This window comes from Parasteatoda tepidariorum, chromosome 4, assembly GCF_043381705.1.
Source record: "Parasteatoda tepidariorum isolate YZ-2023 chromosome 4, CAS_Ptep_4.0, whole genome shotgun sequence".
NCBI classification, from domain to species: domain Eukaryota; kingdom Metazoa; phylum Arthropoda; class Arachnida; order Araneae; family Theridiidae; genus Parasteatoda; species Parasteatoda tepidariorum.
In genome coordinates this window covers 5,623,498-5,648,877 of record NC_092207.1, presented here as the reverse complement: position 1 = coordinate 5,648,877, position 25,380 = coordinate 5,623,498, and the positions used below count along the sequence as shown (strand labels likewise).

Here is a 25,380-nt window from a genome sequence, read left to right as displayed (position 1 = left end):
AAATATAGGTCTATTTTAAATTTTTTTAAAAATAGGAAATTAATAGTAGTATATGAGGAAGGGGCAAAGTGTCCTGTAGCCCCCCCCCCCNATATACTACTGGAAGGTAATTTTCGCAAGTTATACCTTTTGTTTAATGAATTTACTGAATTAGGTGATGAAATGGAAAATTTTCCTTTATTTTTTGTTTTAGTTGTATAAAAGATGTAAGCGAACTATCTTTTTAAAAGCAAACCTTTAATTTGAATTATGTTTTGGGTGCAAATAAATAATTTCGACTAAGATTAGTGCAACACAATGAGTTAGTGCACGATCTGCATAATTTTATTTTTCTCCCTGGTGGTAACTCCTGAAAAAATGTGGAAACCTGTTTATTTTAATACCTGGTCTAAGATTCAAATTGAAGTTGTGAAGCAGCAAGCTCTTTACCGGTTCCTTGATTATCCTGAGTTAAGTCGGGTATGTGTTTATTGCAAATATTTATTATCCCGAGTAAACTCGGGAGTAGCAGAATTCGTCAACACGTTTTATTTTATCACGTTTTTATTCGGCAGGAAGCAAAACAAAAAATAATAATAGTCTGCTGTGATTGGAAGTTGGCCAATATTTGTTTGGGAGTTTTGCTATTTGTGGGACTGCAGACGTGTTTTGTACAATTGTATATGCGATAGTTAATGAATTTACGTAGAAAAAGGAGTAAAAAAAAATTTCATTCTCGAGCCAAAGTGAAAGTAATGCAAATAATTTTTCAGATGATGAAGATGTGATCATATACAAAGACTAATATTTGACTTTTTTCATTTTCCCCAGATAATTTGGGATAGTAAACTGATGGTAAATTAAAGATTTTTTACACATCAAAAAATTAAAATTTCAACTTAGAACTTGGTAAGGGTACCAGTTAAAGCATATTTAATACTAAGGGTACCGGTTAAAGCATATTTAGTACTAAGGGTACCGGTTAAAGCATATTTAGTACTAAAGACAATACTGTGTAAGGCAACAGGATTAGTCTGAAACAGCAAAACTGTGACTACAAATTAACTGCTAAAAAATTTAGAATTTTTTTTATAACTTTATCATAGCATCTTTTTCATTTGTATAAATGCATTTCGTAGCACGTTTAAAATATTTTTTCTAAATAAACATGCTATTTGTATTCATAATTAAAATTGCATTTCTTAATGATTCTAGACATCCTCAGTGTTCTTTTGATTATGCTGATCCTGTAAAGAATTTCAACCGTAACCAAGTCCGAGGCCCTGTTTGCATGCAGATTGGAATCAAGGACTGTAAAGAGGCTATAGCATTGGAACTTACTGCTGGAGGAAAAGTAAATTTTGACTCTCTGTAATATAAGTTACACAGTTTCTTTTAAGACTTGCTTGTTATGAAAACACCACAATGTTTCCTTATAAGCCCATTTTTTAATTTATCACTTTCAAGGAGTGTGCTTGTTAGTTTTTAAATCATATTTGGCATTTGAATCTGGCATCTCTAAGACAAGATGTGGGATATAATTTTTTTTTCTTTTGCAGTTATTGCTACTTATTACCACTAATTTTTGTTTAATAATTTCTATATTTTTAATAAATATTTTGACTTAAATTAGAACACATGAAATTTGAATGTGGATTTTTAAATTGTTTTTTAATTTTTCTTCTAATTTTTTGTAGCTTAAAAAAATTGTTTAAGATTTAACATTATTAATCTTTCTTATATTTCACTAGTTATAAATGTCACAAAGTCAAAATATACTGAACTAACCAACTGAATGTTGATTCTTATTTTGAGTTATAATGCTTTTCTTTGAAATCACAGTTAATTTAATTTAAAATAAACTTTTGTGTCATGTCATGTGATAAAAACTCCACCTGAAGCTTTTCCCCATCTTTGTATTTTGTTCTATAAATCTGTTATTTGATAAGGAAATAATTTTTTGAAATGTCTAACTAGTATCAGTTTCGTATTTTTCAATTTTGAACAAATTTTAATACTTAAAAGAATTTAATTTTATGCAAATATGTTACTCATTTCACTGATAGAAAGAAGTGTGTCTGAACACTAATGTTTATACTAAAATTATCATAATTGCTGTCAATATGTCTAAATACTTAGGCCTGCATCTCAACCTGCAATACTAGTGGCCCTTAATAAAAAGTGGTTGTGCTCTCCTACTCTAACTTGTTAAAACTTTCTCTTTTAAACAAAGTAATTCTGAAAAAAAAACTATCTTATTATTCTTTTGCAGTAAAATTTGCTTTTAATCCACTTAGGTAGAGCTGAGCAAATTATACTCATTATTCTTTCTTTTAAAAATAAATCATACCTTTTTTAAAATCAGTCCAATTTATATATATGTAAAACTGTTTAAAAAATTGTTCTGGTTTTGTCTTTAAAAAAAAATGTGCTGACCCGCTACGAAACCTGTATAAATTTTCTAATATATTTGCATTTTAATTGTAATAAATTGGATATGAAGTTTTTGAATTTTACTCAGAAAGCCTCAAGTAATTAATGTTTTGTCTGAAGAGTTGCTATCTTGATTGTCAGATCTTATAGAATTTTTAAATTTGTTTCTCACATATTTTTAAAATTATATATTCTATTATTATGCATATTATCTACATTTTTCACATTATTATTACAACTGTATTATTGAAATTTATTCTACAAACAAAGAAAATCAATTTTACAACTTTTTTAATAATAAATTTGCATCTTGTATGTACTTTTAATATATTTGTTTACAATTGGATTTTAAGGGAATATATACTTTTAACATATATGTTTATAAATGAATTTTAAGGGAGTATGTGATTTTAATATACTCACTTACGAATGAAATTTTACGGGAGTATTTACTTTTACTATATTTGTTCCAAATGCATTATAATCACCTTAAATTTTGCATCTTCACAGCTATATAATGTGATAGTCGATGATGAAAAAGTGGGAAAACAACTGCTTAATAATGGTCAGTTGAAAAGAAGATGTACAGTTATCCCCTTAAATAAAATAGTTGGTAGGCCAATCGATAATAGAACAGTTCAGGAAGCTGAACGCTTGGTGAGTTTAAATTTTTTTTTATACCTTACTTATTTATCATATTACAGTAAAACCTCGAATATCCAAACCTGTTTCATCTGAATATTTCTGTTGACAGAGTGGATTCCAAAGTTATTTTTGTTGTTATGTTTCATAATTGTTATGTTATGTTTTTTTATTAACTCATGCTCCTATTCAATTTTTCAGGGTTGCCACAGGCTACTAAAATGCAACTATTTGCTACTATTTTCGGCCTTAGGCGACTTTTTTTGCCTGAAAAGGCTAAAAAAAAGCAACTATTTTCAGGAATAGACGACTATTGGGAGACTTTTTTACTCTTAGCGAAGTTATTTTTATACTTATACTTATTTTTCGTAGACCTACTGTTACTTTGCAATTGCTGCACAATCACTGTTATCTTAAACTTTCGTTCTGAACTCAATAGACCAATGAAAGGAAAATATAAATTAAAAAAGTTTCTTCTTTGGTTTTTTTTCAATTATTATTTTTCATTTTAAGCGATACAATTTAATAGGGGCATTTTGTACTTAATTTTGTTATAAATAGTTAGTTTTTTTTTAAATTAATTTAATGTAGGTAAGTATAATAATTTGATTATTTTTAAACCAATAAATATTCAGTTGTTTTTATTTATAAAAAAATTAAAATAAAGCTTACCTTTATTTAATTTGCTTTTATTTTTGAGAAACTGAAAACAAAGTTTTAACAAAAATTTGGCTATTAGTTAAAAAACAAAATTTTTTAAAAAAATTAAATAAAGAGTTTAGTAATGTTTGGATTCTTTGTAATAATTTAACATTAGTACTTATAGTATTTTTTTTTTTTTAAAATTTTATTAAAATTCTTTCAATACTTGTTTGTTTTATAATTTGTTAGATATAGTCAGTGTCATTTTTAAAGAAATAAATCTTTAGTCAATTTTATTTTCAAAAACGAAAATAATAATAAATAAGTAAAAATATTTTTACATTTATTCAGTACAGAATTTGACCATTAGTTAATACTATTTTATATTATTTTAAATAATTAAATAAAAGATGGTCTAATGATGTTTCAAAAACATGGGTTTTTTTCTCCACTTTTTTTAATGCATGTATGTAAAATATTTTGTTACAGTATTATTATTTTTAAACCAATAAATCTTAAATCATTTTTAATTTAAGAAGAATGAAATAAATCTTGGGTTTGCTTTTACTTTGACTTCTTTATTATTTTAATTGAAAAAATTAAGCAATGATATTGATATTATAGTAGAATATGTTTAGAATTAATATTTTCTTTTGTAATAGATTTATTCCTTTTTATTTATTTTTGATTGATTTCCCATAGATAATTTCTGAACATATGCTAAATCGCGATGTCTAATGGACGATGTATCACGATTTAAAACTGACATCAACCAGTCCTTATCATAGTATTTGACAATTAAGCTACAATTTTAATTATTTGGCTACTATTTTTGATAAATTTTTGTTCCTGTTCAGGCAACTATTTTCATAGTTTTAGGCAGCTATTTTTCATGCTTGAGGCTACTAAAATCAACTATTTTTGTTCATTTTTTACTGTGGCAACCTTGATTTTTGTTAAAAACTTTTTTTAAACTAATTTAATAATAAAATGTCATAAATTAGCTTACATGAGACTGTCAAAATAAAAAACACTACCATATGTCTACATAAAATCTAGTAACAAACAAACATTTTGTCAGCAGAAGTTTGTTCTATTGATTTATCTAAAAAAAAATTTTGAAAATTGTAATTTACGTTATAACATTTGTCTTTCTTGTGTAGTTTAATTTGATTGTCATGGCTTCTACTTCTAACAAAAAAAAAAGTGCTATGTTATCAGAGGGGCAGGAAAAATATAATATGATAATGTAAATTTAGTCAGGAGAGTCTTACAAAGGAATCAAGGAAATCGACTTCTAAGTTCGGTCTGAAATCGTTTATTGATTCTAAAACAGTGACCGCTTTGTACAAATGTATATAAGAAAAAAAGGGTACCTGCTATAGAAAAATCTACTACAAAGCAAAAATTCAACATAGAGATTTTTAGCATTTTTTATGAAATTTTGTTTTAGTTTTCATTAGCATTTCATAGCATTGACAGTTGAAAGAAAATAGTTGTCAATTCACTTTTCTCGAAATTTATCACTTTATTGTGAAATACTTGTGCCGTTTTTTCAATTACATGTCATTACTATTAAGGGGACTGAATTTTAAAATAAAATATCTTTATACCTATTTGACTGGGAAAAAAAAACGTTTACTAATATAGTTCTATTAAATAAAAATACTGTATTATTAACCCCTTGCCTGGCAAGGAATATTTCGATATGCACCCACTCCCCCTAGTTAGTTCCACAGGTTTCTACAGAGCCAACCATAGTTTTAGTGTGCATTGGAGAAAGTGAAAAGGCACACTTAACAGGGTTGCCACAGGCGACTAAAATGCGACTATTTGCTACTGTTTTCAGCCTTTGGTTTGTTTTCCACTTTCGTTTTTTTTATTTTTAACAAAACAATAAATCTTAAATTATTTTTAATTCAAGAAAAATGAAATAAAGCTTGGGGTCATAATAGAATATGTTTAGAATTAATATTTTCTTTCATAATAGATTTATTCCTTTTTATTAATTTTTGATTGATTGAAAGATTTCCCATAGGCAATTTTTGAACATATGCTAAATCGCGATACATCACTTTAACGCGATGTCTAACTGACGATGTATCACAATTTAAAATTTCTGACATCACCCAGTCCTAGTCATAGTATTTTTCAATTAAGCTATAATTTTAGTTATTTGATAGATTTTTGTTCCTGTTCATGCAACTATTTTCATTGTTTTAGGCAATTATTTTCATACTTGAGGCTACTAAAAGCAACTATTTGGTTCATTTTTTACTGTGGCAACCTTGACTTAACAATCTAAAAACTATTTACTTTTATTGCAAAAAAAAAAATATAAGAAAACAAATTACAAAATTTAAAGTATAACAGTATAATAATAAAAGATTGATATTCACAGTCAGAACCCTCTTCATCTGAAGTGATATTATATTCCGAAGTTTCTGACCCCGAAAATGAAAGAAAATGATTATCTAATTCATTCTCAGACATATTTGTACATAAAATAAAAACTTTATTTCACACGGAGACAAAAATGTCGCAAAGCGAAAGGAAAGTAAAAAAGCATGTATTACTCAAAAGAAACACAAGCAATAACTGCACAACTGAGATTTATTTTCTAAAAACTTCTTCTATCCTTCTCGTCTGAAATCCTTTGAAAACACTCTCTCAAGGTCATTTTATTACTTCTCAAAACTGGGAGTAGTTTTATTGATAGCAGCACGAAGCAAGCATTGCACAATCAGGGGTCTGTCCAGGGCATATTTACTACCGTTTATTGGTACCTTCGCAAATTCAACTATAGAAAAAAACGGTAGTTTCACAAAATGCTTTAAAAAAAGCAAGTTCTAAGATTCTCCACCACTTAAAATTTTGTTTTTGTATTTCCATAAAAAGCTATAAATCCCAGAGTTTTTTTTAAAAATGAAATTTGGTTTAAAAAAAGCAAGTTCTAAGATTCTCCGCCACTTAAAATTTTGTTTTTGTATTTCCATACAAAGCTATAAATCCCAGAGTTTTTTTTAAAAATGAAATTTGGTTTAAAAAAAGCAAGTTCTAAGATTCTCCGCCACTTAAAATTTTGTTTTTGTATTTCCATACAAAGCTATAAATCCCAGAGTTTTTTTTAAAAATGAAATTTGGTTTAAAAAAAGCAAGTTCTAAGATTCTCCGCCACTTAAAATTTTGTTTTTGTATTTCCATACAAAGCTATAAATCCCAGAGTTTTTTTTAAAAATGAAATTTGGTTTAAAAAAAGCAAGTTCTAAGATTCTCCGCCACTTAAAATTTTGTTTTTGTATTTCCATACAAAGCTATAAATCCCAGAGTTTTTTTTAAAAATGAAATTTGGTTTAAAAAAAGCAANAATATTTTGTTTTTGATTGATTAGATATCATTCTAATACTAAAACATTATTGCCCGAAAAATAATGTTATTTAATTTCTGCTTCTTAGATTCAGATCATTTTAATCTCTGTTTACCTTGGGGGTCTATTATACGGAAAAATCGATTATCCGGACTTCGGAAAGTCCCGCCGATTCCGGATACGCGACTTTCCAATGTATAGAAAAAACGGTAGTTTCACAAAATACTTTAAAAAAAGCAAGTTCTAAGATTCTCCGCCACTTAAAATTTTGTTTTTGTATTTCCATAAAAAGCTATAAATCCCAGAGTTTTTTTTTAAAATGAAACAACGAGGTTCTCTATCTATAAACTATATTGGAAGTCAAAATGCGAACATCAGTCTAAACATTCGAACATTATCTTTACAACAAATTTATTCTAACAGACCTTTATTTTTTTATGAAATTTTTTTTTCCCTATGAAACTTTTCCTGTATTACCTAGTCGAAAATGTTCCCCTAATGAAAATAACTTTTAATTCTAGAACTGTTAAATGCTAGTTGAAATTTAACTATGGACAATGGATTTTGAATACAATTTTAAGCTCGAAATTTAACAATAGCCAAATTATTTTTATTATATGGGGAAAAATATATAAAAATTTTCCAGTCATAAATGATTTTTATTTGTAGTGTAGTAATTTTTTAAAAATAATCTCTTATTTTACATTGGTGTTGATTTTTTAATGTAACTTTCAATTTTCACATTATGTCTAAATTTTCACAAAATAGGCCCTTGATAGTGCATACTTCGGAAAGGCATATACATACGTCAGGGGCATTTAACGCATCGGCTTAGCGGAATGTATATAAGAGCTGCTACAGTCAAGGGGTTAAGGTATCTCTATTTCCAGAGGAAAATAAAATATAAAACAATGTTAAGTTTATAATCCGATATTTTGATTCTCTAAATCAGGTCTGGTTCCATTAATTCTTATGATCCAGGCTCTGCTGTTGCTGAAGAATATATTTTTTAAAAATATCTTCCTCTGTCAAATACTTTTTTATTGCTTAGGTTGGAAGAAATAATGTTGCGACTGCACTGTCTAGAGTTTTATATGATAATGAGTTAAGACCAGCAATGGAATATGTTTTTGGGGGCACCTTCATTTGTCCATCTATGGAGCCTGCACAAAAGGTAACCTTCGATAAGAATATAAGGAAAAAATGTGTTACTTTAGAAGGAGATGTTTTTGAACCCTCTGGAACTCTATCTGGGGGTAAGTAAAAATATTTGTGCATTTTCATGGTTAGAATATAACCAGTTTTTCTTACTTTTCATTCATAAACCCAGGTTTTATTTGTCCAGAAATGCATCATCTATGCCAGGGGTCGCCAAACTTTTTTGATCATCGACCCCTATATAATTTTTCGAAATCTCCNTAGATCAGAAATGCACAATTTATGGCCCATGGATCAGAAGAGATTCTCAAAGCCTTTTAACTTGATCCTTGTTTTGTATTTAACACTAATAAACATACCAACACTTAATATATACCTATTTCTACCATATCCGGTCAAATGACCGGAAGGAAGTAAACTAAAAAAACTTTATTATAATAAAACAAAATTGTATATTGCCAATTTTTATGTATCACAAAGAATAAGAATTTTTAACTCAACGTATTTTTTACATATACAGGGTGTTTCCATTGTGCATCTTCTAATTGTAATTATATCTATAACTCTTATAATTATTCTTATATTTATAAGAATATATAATTCTTATAAGAATTATAATTGTTGTAATTATTTTTATAATTAATATTATTTCTTCTAAGAACTTGAGCTGTCTTGATTGTTTCAACATTTTTCTGTGTAAAAACTAACAGTTAATTAGAAATGAAGTAAAGCTATCAAAATAAAATATAAGCTACTTACCAAGACATTTAGCTTTTGTCACTTTTTCTTACACAAAAATACTAATCTGAAATTTTAGGTACTTTCTTGAAATTTGAATTCACAGTTATTCTGATTGAACTAACTACACAACAGTCTTTGCAGAAATGTGCAACTAATCTAATGCTATAGGTTGAACATGCATTGCATTGTAATTTCTGATCCGATAGCCTTCTAAAGCAATAAATTGTTGTCCCGGTTGTGGTAGATATAGGTATACCACAAGTATTCAAAAAAAATGGAATATTGGAAAAACTATGAATTGCCAATGAAAATGCAATTTTATCCCAAAACCAAGAATTGTGAGGGAATTTGACACCTTATCAAATTGCAGGATTTTAATCTTCTGTTTTCAGTACCATAGTTTGTGGTTACACAATAGAGAATTAAGAAAATAATAATAATAATTATCAGAGTTTTACCAGACTGGCCTCTACTAGTGATAGTACTATATTTCATAAGCTACTATTTCGCATTTTTTGAGTTTTGCCGATTGGCTGTCCGAGTTAAGGAACTTGAAACTTATGTCTTGAGAGTATTGACATGTTTTTTTTTTATTTTTTATAATCCACTTTTTCTCAATTCTTGTTACCTTTGATTTTTTGTGACAAATTATTGCTTTATAATTTTGGATAAATATTTTAATTATTATGAACAGATTTTTTTATTGTTTGCTATGTTTGNTTCTGATTTCCGGATAACGGGTTCTGTACTAAATTATGAACAGATTTTTTTTTATTGTTTGCTATGTTTGTTCATCTGATATCTAATTAAGGCTCATTATTTTTTAATTGAATAAATTTTCATTCCTTAAAGGTGGGGTATTATTTGCATGTTTTGCCTGAAGCGGAATAACATCCGCTTTCTTTAAATCTTGTCTGTTTTTATTAATAAATAAAAACAGAAGATTCTTTAATTATGAAGCATTGCTTATTAATGTAAGCATACAATTACTTATTATTGAAAACATCGGATTATTTTCAAAAGCATATTGCAGCTTTGTCTTTTTATAAGTGATATGTTTCTGATTCCACCACATTTAAATTTTTTTTTCCCCATTCACTCAATAAGTTAGTTCTTCTCTTTAATGAATTTTATAAAGATTTTTTTCTTTTTAATTCATTTGATCGTGATTCTTGCAGATATTTAACTAAGTTTATTCCTAAATAAGTTTCTATAAAGGTGTGACATTCTTTATTGATCGGTAATTTAAATGTAAATCATAGTTCAAAAACAGGGTTCCCACACTCCTTAAAAGTCCTTAAAAACTGCTTAGTTTTTATTTTGAAAATTAAGGGCCTTTAAAAGTACTTAATTTTAATTCAAGGTTCTTAAAAGTCCTTAATTTCTAGTATCACTAGTTGGTTGGAAAAAAATTTTATGTCATAGAAAAATATCCACAGTTAAAAAGTACATCTTTCACCTAGAATGAGATCCTGCATCGAGGGTAGAACATTTTGAATGCATGTGAGGGTAAGGGTTACAAGCAAGTGGAAGAAAACACACTCTTCTTGTTTTTATTTTATTATAAATTTTTTTCATTAAAATATTTTTTTCTTTCTGGATCATTCTGAAAGAAAAAAATTTAGTGTGGTGAGAGGGGAGCGTGATACTACCAGTTGGTAGAGGTCTTGACTTATTTTTAGACAGTACTTAGATACTTTATCAGCTGAAGACCTGCATTGACCTTCTTCATCCATAGGAATCGAGAAATTCAATTCTTCTGATAGCACACGTGGTAGCTTTGATACTTCATTCAAATGTGAAATTGTTAGAAATGCCAAGAAAGTGTGTTTTTAATAATTTATAGGCACTTGATGAAAAATATAAGGAATGGCTAACAGCATATAGTGATCGTCACAAGGCAAAGTGTATTTCTTCATTGTGTCATATTTTCTTCTGAAGTTCAATTTTATAAATGACTCCATTTTTTAATATTAAGGATATTACGAATATTCGGCGAAGTATCATTTTAATCAGGAAAGTCATTTTTGTCGTTTTATCATCGACCCTTTTTGTTTTGAAAAGAGTGAAATGTTTGTTTTCTTTTTTCACTTTTGCTGGGGTTTTTTTTAAAAAAGCGCTGCATTTCAACAGCGTTTCTGATATATTTTATCTCCACTTTTCCTTTTAAAGTTATACAGATAATTGGATAACCAGTAAAATAGAAGATTGATTTTCTACGTTGCATGTTCTGTTTTAAGAATTTAGGAAAATTTTCTGTTTCTCTTTTGCTTTTTTGATTAATTGTGTTTTTTAAAATTTTGATAGCATATTTTAAAGAGCCTTCTTTTTCGTCATTTTTTCTAAAGATCCGGTTGTGAGAAACACTCAAAGTATAATCTGCAACGTTAAATTTTTCTTGTAAAAAATGAGAACGATTTCTTGTTTTTATTTCTGTTTGGCTTCCTCATTTTTTTTTAAAAAACCACAAAAACTCTTGTTTTTGTTATGATGCAGCAATTTTCAGGAGCACTACTCTTAGACATTTTTAAATCGTTGTATCACGAATTATTGACTTAACGCACATATCGGCAGGCCGATATGATAACTTTTATTCTTGGCGAAGCATCAGGAATCTGATTTAAGACGATGCTCGTGGTTTAACGTGCGAGGATTCTTGCCTATGCTAACGCTATCACCGCACTGACGAAGACTAGTTTGATTTCGTCTAGCTGCGAAGACGTTCGTTAAATTTTGAGCTACAAAGATGATGTTCGTTTCGTGATATTGAATAACCAAGAGCGAGGATCAGCATTGAAATATAGAACATGATGCATAGTTACTTTATGCACCATTTTTGACCTTTGGATTTTACGTTTCTTGAAGATTATTTTCCGCAGGAGTTATTTTGCGATTGCTGTGCGTTTTATTTCGACATGATACAACATTTCAAGTAAATTATTTTCAGTGAGACTTTTGCTAGTTAGTGATCGTTGTGCATTATTTCGTCACTTTTTTTTTCTGTCTGGATTTAACATAGTCAGTTATTTTCAGCAGACCTACTGTTACTTGGCGATTGTTGCGCAATTGCTGTTATCTTAAATTTTCGTTCTGAACTTAATATATTAAAGAAAATAAGTTTAAAAAAAAGATTCTTTATTGATCTTTTTAAAAGTGATAAAATTTAATATTTTATATATTTTGTATTTAAATAATTTATACTTTGTGATAAAAAGTTTTTTTTAAAATTTATTTAATTCACATAAATATAATAATTTGATAGAATTCGATTAGTTTTTAAACCAACAAATCTTCAGTCGCTTTTAGTTTAAAAACAATTGAAACAAAGCCTACATTTAATTAATTTACTTTTATTTTTGAGGAAATTAAAACAGAGTTTGTGTTCTTTCTTTTCTTTTTTTAATTTGGCTGTTAGTTAAAATTACTAAATTTTTTTAAATTAAATAAAAAGTTAAGTAATGTTTTAACGCTTTTCAATAATTTGACAATAGTGCTCTTAAATATAGAATATTTTTTTTATTTTTTTAAAAATTCCTTCAATATGTGTTCTTTTAATAATTTGTTAGATAGTCACTTTTATTTTTAAACATTTAAATTAGTCTATTTCATTTTCAAATAGGAAAATAATAATAAATAAATAAAGAAACTTACATGTATTTTTACATTAAAACCGTTTGACCATTAGTCAATACAACTTTTTTATTTTAAATAATTAATTAACAAAAGCCTAACGATGTTTAAAACGCAAATTTTTTTTCAACAAATAGTTTTTAAAATGTTTTTTTCTAAGTGGACATTTCTTTTTTTTTTTTTTTTTAATTTGTAATGTATGTAAAATATTTTGTAACAGTTTTATTACTATTTTTAAAAAATATAAGTCATTTTTAACTTTAAAAAATTTAAAATAAAGTTTGTGTTTGTTTTTACTTAAGACTAGCCAATCTTTAAGACAGTCTTAAGTCAATCCATCTCTATTTTAATTGAAAAAATTAAGCAATGCTATTGATGATATTAGAAGCAATTTTTTTTAGAATTAACATTTTCTTTTGTTATAGATTTATTTCTTTTATTTATTTTTGATCGATTTAAAGATTTCTGATTGATAAATTTCAAACGTATGTTAAATTGCGATACATCGTGAAGTATGACTGACGATCTATCACGCTATAAAATTTCTTACAGCGCCCCTGGCCTATTTTTACATAAAAAATATTGATTCTTGAGGATTTTTTTATAAAAATGTTATTTGATCACTGGGTAGGCAGTCACTATTCGACCACTAGATCACTATTCATTATTCCCTATTTTATAATAATAGTAATATATATATATATATAATCCATATTTGCATCCAATTTTCATTACCTTTGATTTATTTGACAAATTATTGTTTTATAATTTCAGACAATACTTTAATTATTACAAAATTTTTTTTTTTATCGTTGATTATTTTAGTTCCTTCAATATCTATACAAGACGCAATACTTTTTAATTGAATAAATTCTAATTCCTCAAACGTGCAGTATTGCTTATCAGTGTAAGCATACAATTTTTTATAACTAAAAGCAGACTATTTTTTAAAGATTTTTATCTCCTTTTATAAATGATGTTCCTGATTCCACTATGTTTTGTTGTTTTTTTCCTCTTCATTCACAATAAATTTTGTACTGAATTATTTCATTATATTTTCAATTTTTAGATATGGAATTTTTTCATTTTTATTTCAATTGATCATTACATCCTGCCTTGTCCTGTGTTTCAATATTTATGTTAGCTCTTATTTTAACAATCATTTCTGTTTCTCAGCTCTTAATTGATAAGTTTTCCTTGTACTTTATTTATTTCTTTTTTCCTGATTGTTAGGTACTAAAGATATTCTGATTTTAATCATTAAGTTTTTATATTTTGTGATTTTAATAAATCTTTAGCTTATTATAATTAGGTTTTACTTAGTTTAAAATATTTGTCTTTACCTCAATAAAGTTATATTTGTTAGTTCCTTTTTGCCTTGGTTTAATATTAATCACTCAAAATAATATTTTTATTAATTTAATGAATTTACCATCTTAATTTATATATTTCTATCTGTTTACCCAGTTTTTTTCTATTTTTAAAATAGAAAATCTTGTTTAATCTGCATTCTTTGAGTTTTTCTTTACATTCTTAAAAGCTTGCGTGAGGTGATTAAATGCAATTTAATTTTAATTAAATACAGATTATTTGTATTAAACATTTCTTTATTTAGTTTTTTTTTAAAGGATGACTGAGTTGAAGAAAAGCTATTCCATTTTTTAATCTATTATTATTAATCTATAATGTTTTATTTGATGATAAATTATTGATCATTATGTCATTTTTAAGGTCCTTAATTCTAGAAAAAAAGTCCTTAGTTTTTTTGATAAAAGTCCTTAAAAGTGCTTAATTTTTGCTTTGATAAAAGAGTGGAAACCCTGAAAAATGATATGAATAGTACGTAAATTGATGTCTTGTTATCTGGTATAAACTTTTCCTTGTTTTTCAGTTTTTGTCTCAATCACCCCTGTGTATTATGTTAGTAATGTACAAATTTGTATTTTGTACAATAATAAAAGTTACCCTTAAAAAAAATAATTTATTAAGTTTCTTTTTTATTTTTTCCAAACCTATAAAGTTTCTAATAATTTTCACTGTAACTATATGTTTAGATTTATTTATCTTAATTTTTATGTGCACCCAAGCGAACTATTTTATTTAACATGTTTTAGTAATATCTTTGAAATAGAATTTCAGCGCACTCTATATTTTTATGCTTATATTATGTTCACCAGTTTCTTATCTTTTCATATTTTCTAGTTTTGCTGTCAACCATCAGAAGCTAAATGTGCTTCTCTGATCTCAATGTTTATATAATTAGAATCAGGAAAAAAATTAATATAACATGATTTAAATAACTTAATCTTTTTTTAAAAAAAACCCGTTGATTTTAATGAGTTGATACAATTTTGTTTATAAATTTTAATTATTTTATTTATGAGCTTCCACTTTAGATAGTGAGTTTTCTTATTGTCTTATTTCGCTGAAAGCTTCATCTGCAGAAATGGATGATGAAAGATATATTTCAAGATATACTTATAAAAAAAAGAAGGAAGTAAAAGTAGATGTTAGAGTTGGCAGGAAACGTTTAACATAGCAATGAACATATTTCAGTTATACCCACTTAAAACTTATTAAATACATAGTTAGTATATATCAATGATGAAAAAAGACTTGTTTTGCCTAGAGAAACGTAGAATATTTTTTTCTTATTAATGTATTCTGATCGGAACTAATTTGCTTTTCATTGGACATCTAACTGGCAAATTGCTTTCCTGTTTTTAAATTTTATGATTTTTTATCTTGAATAAAAATAACCATGCTTTTGTTTTTTCAGTAATTTGTTTGTAATTATCATAGAATAATTTTAAACATTTAAGTTCGAAATGTTAATTATTTTGGCTATTATTGTTTTTAAATAATATTAAGTATTATTAATACATTTTAGCAAATGATTTGGTTGGTAAATATGAAAAATAAAAATATAAAAAACTAATTTTAAATTTAAAAAAACTTATTTAAATCAAATAAATGTGATTTTTTTCTTTAAAAAAAAAACATTGTTTGCCAACTCTATTTGAAACCATTGCAATTAAATTCTAATAATTTTAATTGGTGATTTTTTATACCGTGTGAATCTCACTGACCTCAATCACTTATTTTACTTTTTGTAGGTTCTATGGGAAATAGAGGGAAAATGTTGGCTGACTTGGTCAAAATACCTGATCTCAAAAAAGCAATCAATGATAAGGAAAACCATCTATCTCAACTGCAAAATCAAATTCAACACATCAAGCATTTAAAGGATAGGTAATATTTTTCTGTTTCAATTTAAATTTAACTTGGAAATGACATCTTTAAATCTTCTTGGAAATGACATCAAGGTAGAAAATTATATATTCTTAGAATTGGAAGAAAATATCTGAGATATATTATTCTATGGGTCTATTTAATTTTTTATAAATTAAAAAATAAAATGTTTTAATAAATGCCGGATTTAAAAATTATCAGTTTACTTTGATGTATATGTTTTAATGTAACTAAACATATATCACAAATTTAAAGAAGAAAAAAAAATTAGAAATTTGTGATAATATAAAATTTAGTTTATTGGAATCATAATATTTGGAATATTTATTCAAAGTAAAATTTGATGTTATTAAATTATTTATTTATCATTAATTTATTATTAGTGGGGGTTACAAATTGGCCAAACAAGCTTTTTTTTTTTTCTTTTTTCATTTGTCTTTTTCTATAGCATTGAAATAAAAGCTTGTGAAAATTTTTAAAAATTTTTAATGTTGTAACAATAATAAAACTTCGAGTTTTTATTTATTTATTTTTTGCTATTTTTTTAAAGAAAATTGCTTTAAATATTTACCAATAATGTTTGAAATTTAGTTATTTTTCTACTTTAAAGGTATGATTCAATGAATCAGCAGTATGAATTGAAAGAAAATGAAGCTCAATTACTGAAGTCCAAAATTGAGCAAAGTAATTTCCACAAGCAAATTGAAGAGGTTGCAAAACTCAAACAGACTTTAGGTAAAACATTTTGCTTGCTCAATTTTATAAATTTCATTATTTTTAAAACTTGTAAGCTGTTTTTATATTATTAGTAAAAATTTTTTCATATTTTGCTACCATTTCATAGCTTTCAACTTGTTGAAAACAAAAATAGGAACACAAAGCGTGATGAGCCAATTAATTGTGACAGAAAACCCTTAAATTTTAAGTGCAAAAAATCAATATCAAAATATCAATTTATAAACCATACATCAGGGTTCGTATCATTTTTTAAAAGGTGGTTATTTTTGATTTTCGTTTTTTAGAAGCCTTTAAAGTGCTTCTTTCATTGGGTGTTTTTCAAAAGTGCTTAATTTTCTTTCTTCCAAAATGAAATTTTTTCTTTACCATATCAATTTTTGCCTAGAATTACACAATAAGCGTGATTTTCTCATTGTTCTATTCAATGTTTTTCACAGTTCATTCAACCACAATCCATTTTGACATACCATTTGTCTGTACTGTATAAAGGCGCTAATCCTTTTAAATGGTTAATGAAATACTTACGAGGCCGCTTGTGTGTATACTGAGCTAGATTGAATGGGAAGGATTCTTGCACTCTCATGAGCAACTTAGCAGCATTTTTCAAGATTCTCAATTTCAGGCTCCATTTTCCACCCTCTGAAATCGAACTGAAAAACCCCTCGAATTTTGTTAAGCACGGGAACCAACTGAACAGTGCCAATTCCCCCCATAACAGTAAAAGAAAATTTTATTTCTCTTGTTAATTTCATTGTTAGCGAAGCACTATCGTCTTCGTCATTGGCATGCAAATGACCTTCTAGGGCTCTTCTATCTATACACCAGTACCGTAATCCTTGAATTTAACTTGGGGATTATTCACTAATTATGTATTTTCATGTGCGTCTTTAGAGTAGTAAAGGATCTCAAAGTTTCATCACAAAATTTCCATGACCCTTTTATTCATTTAATTCATGGAGATTTCAATTCCTAAGATTCTTTATTTGAGGGACTATCCCCGAATGGCATAAAACTTTTGTAAATTTTTATTATACTACTTAAGCTAACACTAACGTACATTTGTAATATGAATTTATTAATGTTTTCTTAGTTTGCTTAAGTTAAGTTAGTTTGCTTAGTTAGAATTTAGAATTATATTTTTTTGCACAATTAATTAAATTAATTATTAATTTAAACAATAGAATGAGCCACTCAATATTGAATATATTTAAAATTATGTATAAATTGTTTTTATGGTGTCTCATAAAAGCAAGAAAAAGAGTTCTTTGTCAGAAACTAGTTATTTATCATGTAAAGTTTTTTAAAATTATTTTGCAATTTGTTAATGTATATATGAAGAACTTTCAACAATAAGAAGACATTTTTTTTTATGAGTGCGCACATCCTAATTATATTTTTATAAAGTGCTTAAAAGTTCTTAATAAGTACTTACTTTTTGTTGAAAAATATGGTTATATCCTGGGTTGAAAGAAAATCAGATAAGAAATGAAAGGACGCTAGAGTACCAAAAAATCTGAACATTTTGACCTAAAATCATATTTTTGGAACAAAGATAAAAAAGAAGTCTAAAACAAATCCGATTTAATCAGAACAGTTGGAAGCTATGCCATTTTTTCTTCCTTCAACTTTCCAGTTTTAATCTCTTTTTTTGTTTCATATCAGACGAACAAATATCTTTGTTGGCTTCCTGCAAAGAGAAGCAAAAAAGTGCTGAAAAGCTCATCAAAGAGTTGGAGGTCAAAACATCTAAAACTGCTCGTGAAAACAAAGTGAAAGAGGCTGAGAAAGCTGTTGCTGTTTGCAAAAGGAAAGCTGCTGCATCTCTCGAAAAATATAATGAATTTGAAGCTGTGAGTCTTTTTTTTTTATTCATTACACTCTTTTCTTTGTTCCCCACTTTAACTTTATTTGTAATTTTTTAGCCAGGTACACTTTCACCACTGAATTTCAAAAGTAAAAACTGGCTTTTATTACTGTTAAAAAGCAACTAAGAACAATCCTGAGTTCAGTTTAGGATCTACTTTGAAATTTCTAATTTTGTGTCGATATGCTATATCTATATCCTTATTTCCTTTATAGGAAACTTATCAATCAATGCGTGTTACAAAAAGGATAAAATAATGCTGGAGAAAGTATGCCTAAAAAATTTACTTATGTAAATTATTTAAAATCTTAATGAAAAGTGATTTCAGATAAACGTAGAGTAAACTATGAAATTTCTAATGCTAAATTTTTTTTAAGACATAAAAATGCCAAAAAAGTATGGCAGGATCACGCAGACAGTGGAGACACAATCATGCAATAACTTGTTTACATTTTGATATTTAGGAAACATTTCAGCATTTGAAGCTTCATGGCTTACTCTAGGTTCACCTGAACTCATTTTTATCCAAACTTCAAATTTTAAAATACTAATTGAGGTGTAATAGCAGTTGCCAGCATAGTGTCCTCCGAATTATGGAGCAGAAACTTAAACCCTCAACTAGCACATTGTACACAAAAACTGAGAACTACACAAAGGAATAAAGAAAGATGTTTACTTGAAATTACTAAAAACGTTATTGAGGGAATTATTATGAAAAGAAAAACCTTCATCCTGCTGTGAATTGATAATGAAAGGGTTAAAGATGAGGATGATGAATTTAAATATGTAATGATTTTGTAATTTGACGCCGGTGGCTGAGTGGTAGTGCTTCACACCTCCGTGCCACAGGTCCTGGGTTCGATCCCCGGTCCGCGCAATGTTGACTCAGCCTTTCATCCCTTCAGTGGGTCGATAAATGAATAGCATGCTTGGGAACTAAACACTGGGGGTTTTCGCGTTCGGCTGACCACCTAACCGGAACATCTGCGTCTGCACCTCAGAGCCCAAGGTCAAGAAAACTGAGAAGGGCACAGTAGGCCTTGGCCTGGACTTTCGCGCCACTGAGTTTATTTTTAGATTTTGTAATTTATATTAGAATAATATAGGTACCTCTTTTTTGGTGCGTGCCTAATATTTAAAAGTAATGGCTTTCATTGCTATATAACTGTTAATAATTAAAATTTGGAATTAGCAAACATTATTATTTAATGTTTGCTATTATTATGAAATGTTTGCATCATATTTGAAAAATATATAATAAGATTTTATTAAAAAAAATTTTTGTTACCATGTTAATTTTTTAAAAAAATTTTGAAAATTAAATACACTAATATAACAATGACAAGAATAATTTATGCACCAATTATTCCAACAAGTTTCTATATTATATAAGTTTCTGTATTCAAGCAGTAGCGCATAAAAAGAATGTTATTATGGTTTGGTTATTCATTTTAAATTGTTTTGTTCAAAAATGTGTAACTAACCATTATGGCAACATTATTATTAGCAAATATTATTATTGAATATTTGATAATATTAAGAAACCTTTTCATTACATAGAAAAAATACAATGAGATTTTATTATATATTTTTCATTGCTCACAATATAGCAATAACAAGAATAATTGCTGCATCAATTATTCCAGTAAGTTTCTACATTTTATAAATTTCTGTACTCAGACAGTAGCACAAGAAAAAAATGTTATTATGGTTTGGTTGTTCGTTTTAAGTTGTATTGTTCAAAAATGTTTAACAAACCATTATGGCAACATATTATACGGTAGATAACCTTCTTAAGATATCTTAAAAATCAAATTTCTGTTGGGTGCAAGATATGAAACCAGACAATGTCTAATGGCTATGCATTTGAACCAAAGAATTATATTTAAAAGTAAAATTTCATGAGCAACCAACTAATATTTATGCAAACTATTTGTTTTTTCAAATATTTATCGCAATGGCATTCATCACCTTATTGCATATAGAGGTGAAAAAGATTTTATTGCTAACCAGAATGGAGTTTCTGTTTTTAATCTATGAACATAAAGTGGATAGGAATCCTATACTTTTACATAGAGTTTGAAATGAGGACCCCTTTTATTTCTTTTCTCACAGAACGTTTTTTTTTCCAACCAAATTTCTTCCTCCGTACCATGATGCCACTCTTCAGTCATGATGACTGAAATCAGTCTTAAGAAAAGATATGTGAACTAAATTCCATTATCCAATCAATGTTTTTTTGTTTTGTTTTTTAATTTGTTTTGTAAATTAAGTCATAAAAAAAATTAAAAAAAAATTTTTTCCCCTTTTTTTTGAAGAAACGATTATTTTCTGTCAAATAGAAAATTTCACTTTTTATGAATACATTATTTTTCATAATTATTGAAAAATGGTCGAGACATCACACATGGAAAAATGGGATTGACTTAACTTCAACAGCAGCTTATATAAGCAAAATTTGTGTTATTGAATCTGAATATGCTGGAGTTACCATTCCCTCTCAACATTTTGAGATACTGTACAAAGTTAATATAAGGCTATTTTAGGATAAAACATCAATGATGATAAAGTGAAAAATAAGTAGGCGATATGAATGGCTTCAAGAAAAAATTAATGGTGCAATTGAGTGATAGGAGTAAAGAAGATCTATGAGGTTAACTGTTATCTTCGTTTTGTTTGCTGTAAAGAATAAACAAGTAAAATAAAGAAAAAATAAGTCTTTTTTTTATAGAAAAAATAATAAAAATGCTGTTATAGTATGTGGACCATTCTCATGCAAAAAGTTAGCTATAAATTTCCAAAAAAGTCTGCTAAATAATGCTAGACTGTGTTAATCAGTTAAACTGTAAGTTCAGTCTTGCACCCATGCTCAGAACAAGTTTTTTATTTTATTTATTTTTTTGTCAGATTTTTTCCTGGGAACAAATTTATTGTTTTAGTAGTAAAGAATATTAAGTAAATAAAATACATGGACGAGATCTAGTGGATATGATGAATTTTTTTAATGCGTTCATGTGGTGAAAAAAAAAATTCAGTTTGTTTGACCAAATGGGAAACATTAGCTTGGATTTAGCATAAAGTTAAGTGAGTTGCTCACCACAGTTTTTAATTATAAAGTAGTGCTCATAATGTAATATAATGCAGAGATGATTGTGCTCCGGAAAAAATACGGATTTATGGATTTTTTTATATTCCCGATCCGTAAGTTTCCGAAAATCCTAGGTCCAGAAGTTTCAAGAAATCATCAATTACATTTATGTATAAAAATTCTTGTATATTTTATTTCGAAATATTAGAACTAAAATTTATACTTGGCATATTTTTCATTTGTTAATACTTTTTCTGGTAGAATAATAAATGTGATTAGAGATAAAAGTAAACTTATTCATAATTATTCATTTAAATTATGCTGCATATAATTTTATTTAAAATTTCATGTTGGGAAAATATCAATGACTTAAATTTATAAAGACATTAATCAGGGTGGCCACCCACCTGGAAAACCTTGAAAACCTGGAATTATCAGGGAATTCTTTTATACGGGAGAAAACCTGAAAAAATCAGGGAATTTTCAAGAAAAGCTGGAAATTTTTGCTTCGATATTTTTTCAATTTCTCTAATTTAAATTATTTACTAATTTTCTTAATTTAAATTATTTTATCCATTATATCCACTTTTTTTAAACTGAAATGTATCGCGAAATATCATCAACTTAACGATAATTTGCTGGCATCAAAATTTGCTCCATTATAACCCTGTTAAACTAGAATCCTCCATTATAACCCTGTTAATTCGCCCATGGTTGCTAAACAAATGTAGAAACATTTCATCTCTAAGGAGACTATGAGACTGCAATTTAAGAAAGGTAAAGATTGTGGTAGAGGTGGAAGAAGGGGTTAGGATATTTGCTTCTGTTTTTAATTTCTGTCCGTGGGCTGAATCCATTTATAGTTTAAGTTTGTTTCGATGCTTTAGTGGTAATTTTTTTCTATTTTGACAAAATGATTCAAACTGTTGTTGTATTTTTAGCTATAAAATTCTTCAAAAATTAGTTGGTTATAATTTAATAATAATTGATTTTATATCGCACTCTTTTTCTGGAAGCTTTTGTACTCCCATTAAAAGAAATCTGTAAATTATTTTTTCTCAGTAAACCAACCAATCACACATTTTTTTACAATCACTAACAGCAACGTTTGTCGACAAATTGTTACAATTGTTGCATTAATACTATTTTTCTCTATTTTATTTTACCTATTATAACATATTTTAATTTAAAAAAAATTTTTTAATAACTAACTATATATTAATTTTTAATTTTACTGTTTTGTTGGTAAATATACTATATATATAATAATATAATATGTATAATAATATAATATATATAATAATATAATATAATGATATAATATATATATAATTTTACTGTCTTGTTGGTAGATTTTTTATTCAAAATTCGAATTGTATAGTTATTACAGTATTGAAAGTTCGTATATGTTGCTTGCATTCCAGAGATGATATTTCCAAAACTATTCGTCCTACTACCCTAAAAAGCTGACAAAGACTAAGGAATGTATAGGAAACATATTAAATTATATATAAACATGAAATTGTTTTATTCATATGTATTTAGTAGGAAGAAAGAAATCGAAACCTAGTGTTATAGTTTTGCACTATACAAAATTCTAGTTGTTAAAACAAAAGCAATTAATAATGCTAACCTAAAAATCCATGTGTTTAGATGGGAATTCTTGAAATATTTTAATTTCAAATAAGAAAAAAAAGTATAAAATTTAATGAATTTTATCTACAGTGAACTCTCGCTACTACGATATCCGATACAACAATAACCCCCTCTATTGCGATAATGTTTTGTGGTCCCGATGATTTTTCATATCAATTAATGTTATTCTAATCTCAATATTATGATATTCTCTGAAGCAATAAACCTCTGTAAAAGATTTTTTTTTCGAATTTTAACCTCATTTTCTCCATTCATTATTGGTTCTCAAATGAAGTTAAAAATCTTATTTCATCATCTTTTACCGTTTTTCTATTTTTTTCTGTCAAAAGAAGATACTGCAGATGTAACATTCCTATCTGATTTCATTTACTTCATGTTAAAAGCTGATCATTTTATGGGTCACAAATGACCACAAGCATCACATTAACACCTGAAAGAGAACTTTTTCCAAAGAGGGTGGGTGTAGCACTATCCATAAACGAAAATCATTTCGTACTTTGTACTCAATGCATACTTGTTGGTTGACTTAACAGTCAGAAAAATGAATAAATAAACAAAAATATCAGATAATTTCCAATAAAAACGATTTTCAGGTATGTTTCTGATCTTATTTTAGTTTTCATTTGTTATTAATATTTAACAATAATTAACTCTCTGCAAATTAATTTTTTATATAATATATATAATTACAGTTAATATATATATAACATTAAAATTTAAACAAAAATCTTATAGTGTCCCCAGAGTATNGATGACTTTCATGGGGTAAAATTTTTGTTACTATTTGATTATTGATATCTTAAAAATGAACTTTTGCTTTGATATACTAAATATTGAACTAAAATATTCCATGCAGTTTTGCTAAGAACAGATTATACATCTTATTATCAAATAACCATTCTGAAATATTCATTTTAATTAAAGAATTTTTATTTCCTATTTCAATAAAAGTTACAAGTGAACGAACATTTTTGGGAGCTACTGTAATTATAAACTTTATTGATATATAATCAGCTGGAACGGTTTTCCTTTGCTTAATGAAAATATATTAAACACTACTTATCCAAGATTTTATGGGTCATTCTGTTTTTGTCATTTGACAGGTACACTTTGAGCAAAAACTACTTAAAATAACACATTAAATTTAAAAAACAATATATTCTACCAGCTAAACATATTATTTTCTCCACGTGTCAATTTTTTAAAAATTAATGTTGTACAAAAACAAAAAAAAGTCTTGCCAAATTGTCAAAATAAATTATTTTTTCGAAATATGTTAATAAAGTAACATTTTGAATAAAATATTTCATAATATCGACACTTTTCTTGTGTACATCCTACACTTTATAAGAAAGAAAGAAAAAAATACAGGACTGTAAATTTTAAGATTTTAACCTGGAAAACCTGGAAAAATAAGGGAAGTTTGAAATCTGATTTGAGTGGCCACCCTGTTAATTTTTTGAAATGCGTCATTAATGACTTTACTCATGAAATTTTCAGGATTTTTGAGTTGGGCTCGCAATCACCCATGATAGTGTATCCTAGTAAACTAATTCATTTTTTGTTGATTTTTCTTCTTCTAATTTTCTTATTATTTTACTAATTGTACATAGATTGATTTTTCATTTATGGAGTAAATTAACTGTTGTTATTTATTATTGTTTTCTATAACTTATTTTAAGAAATAAACGTAATGAAATTATTTTTTAGGAAATGAATGGACTAAAACTTGAAATAGATGGCATCATTGAAGGTCTCCCTTCATACGAAGAACAGATTGAAGCCAATGCAAAAAATATTGAAGAGTGTGAAAAGAGGTATCATGAAGCAGAAGAAAAGAAAAAAGATATAACAGTAAGATATATTTCCTTCTTTTTACTTCTAAATATATAATTTTTTTGATATATTGTTTGTTACATGTTTTTTTTTACCATGGATTATTGCTCAGGCATTGATAAAATCGATCTAAGGGTCAATGGTTAAAAATAAACGATTTAAGTCTGTATCCATCCAAATTTTTTTGTATTAAATTTTATGCCGAGCACTAATATGCAGAACAAAGCTTAAGTTAAAATTTGTATAATTGAATAAATTAAAAATTAACATTCCAATAAATATTGACACTTAAAAAATAGCTATTTCAAAAATACTTTTTATATAGTCTGTACTTATTTTATGACTGTCTTTACT

General features: G+C 27.0%; 1 protein-coding gene across 1 annotated transcript in view; it reads left to right on the top strand.

Moving 5' to 3' along the window:
* LOC107450286 (structural maintenance of chromosomes 2) overlaps positions 1 to 25,380 on the top strand; it is a gene marked incomplete in the record, with an annotated part of 69,767 nt that overhangs the window by 26,248 nt on the left and 18,139 nt on the right. The window contains 7 exon segments of the mRNA XM_071179386.1: positions 1,195 to 1,333; positions 2,923 to 3,069; positions 8,115 to 8,319; positions 15,709 to 15,844; positions 16,455 to 16,579; positions 18,245 to 18,432; positions 24,901 to 25,044. Of these exon segments, the coding sequence (XP_071035487.1) occupies positions 1,195 to 1,333; positions 2,923 to 3,069; positions 8,115 to 8,319; positions 15,709 to 15,844; positions 16,455 to 16,579; positions 18,245 to 18,432; positions 24,901 to 25,044 (1,084 nt within the window).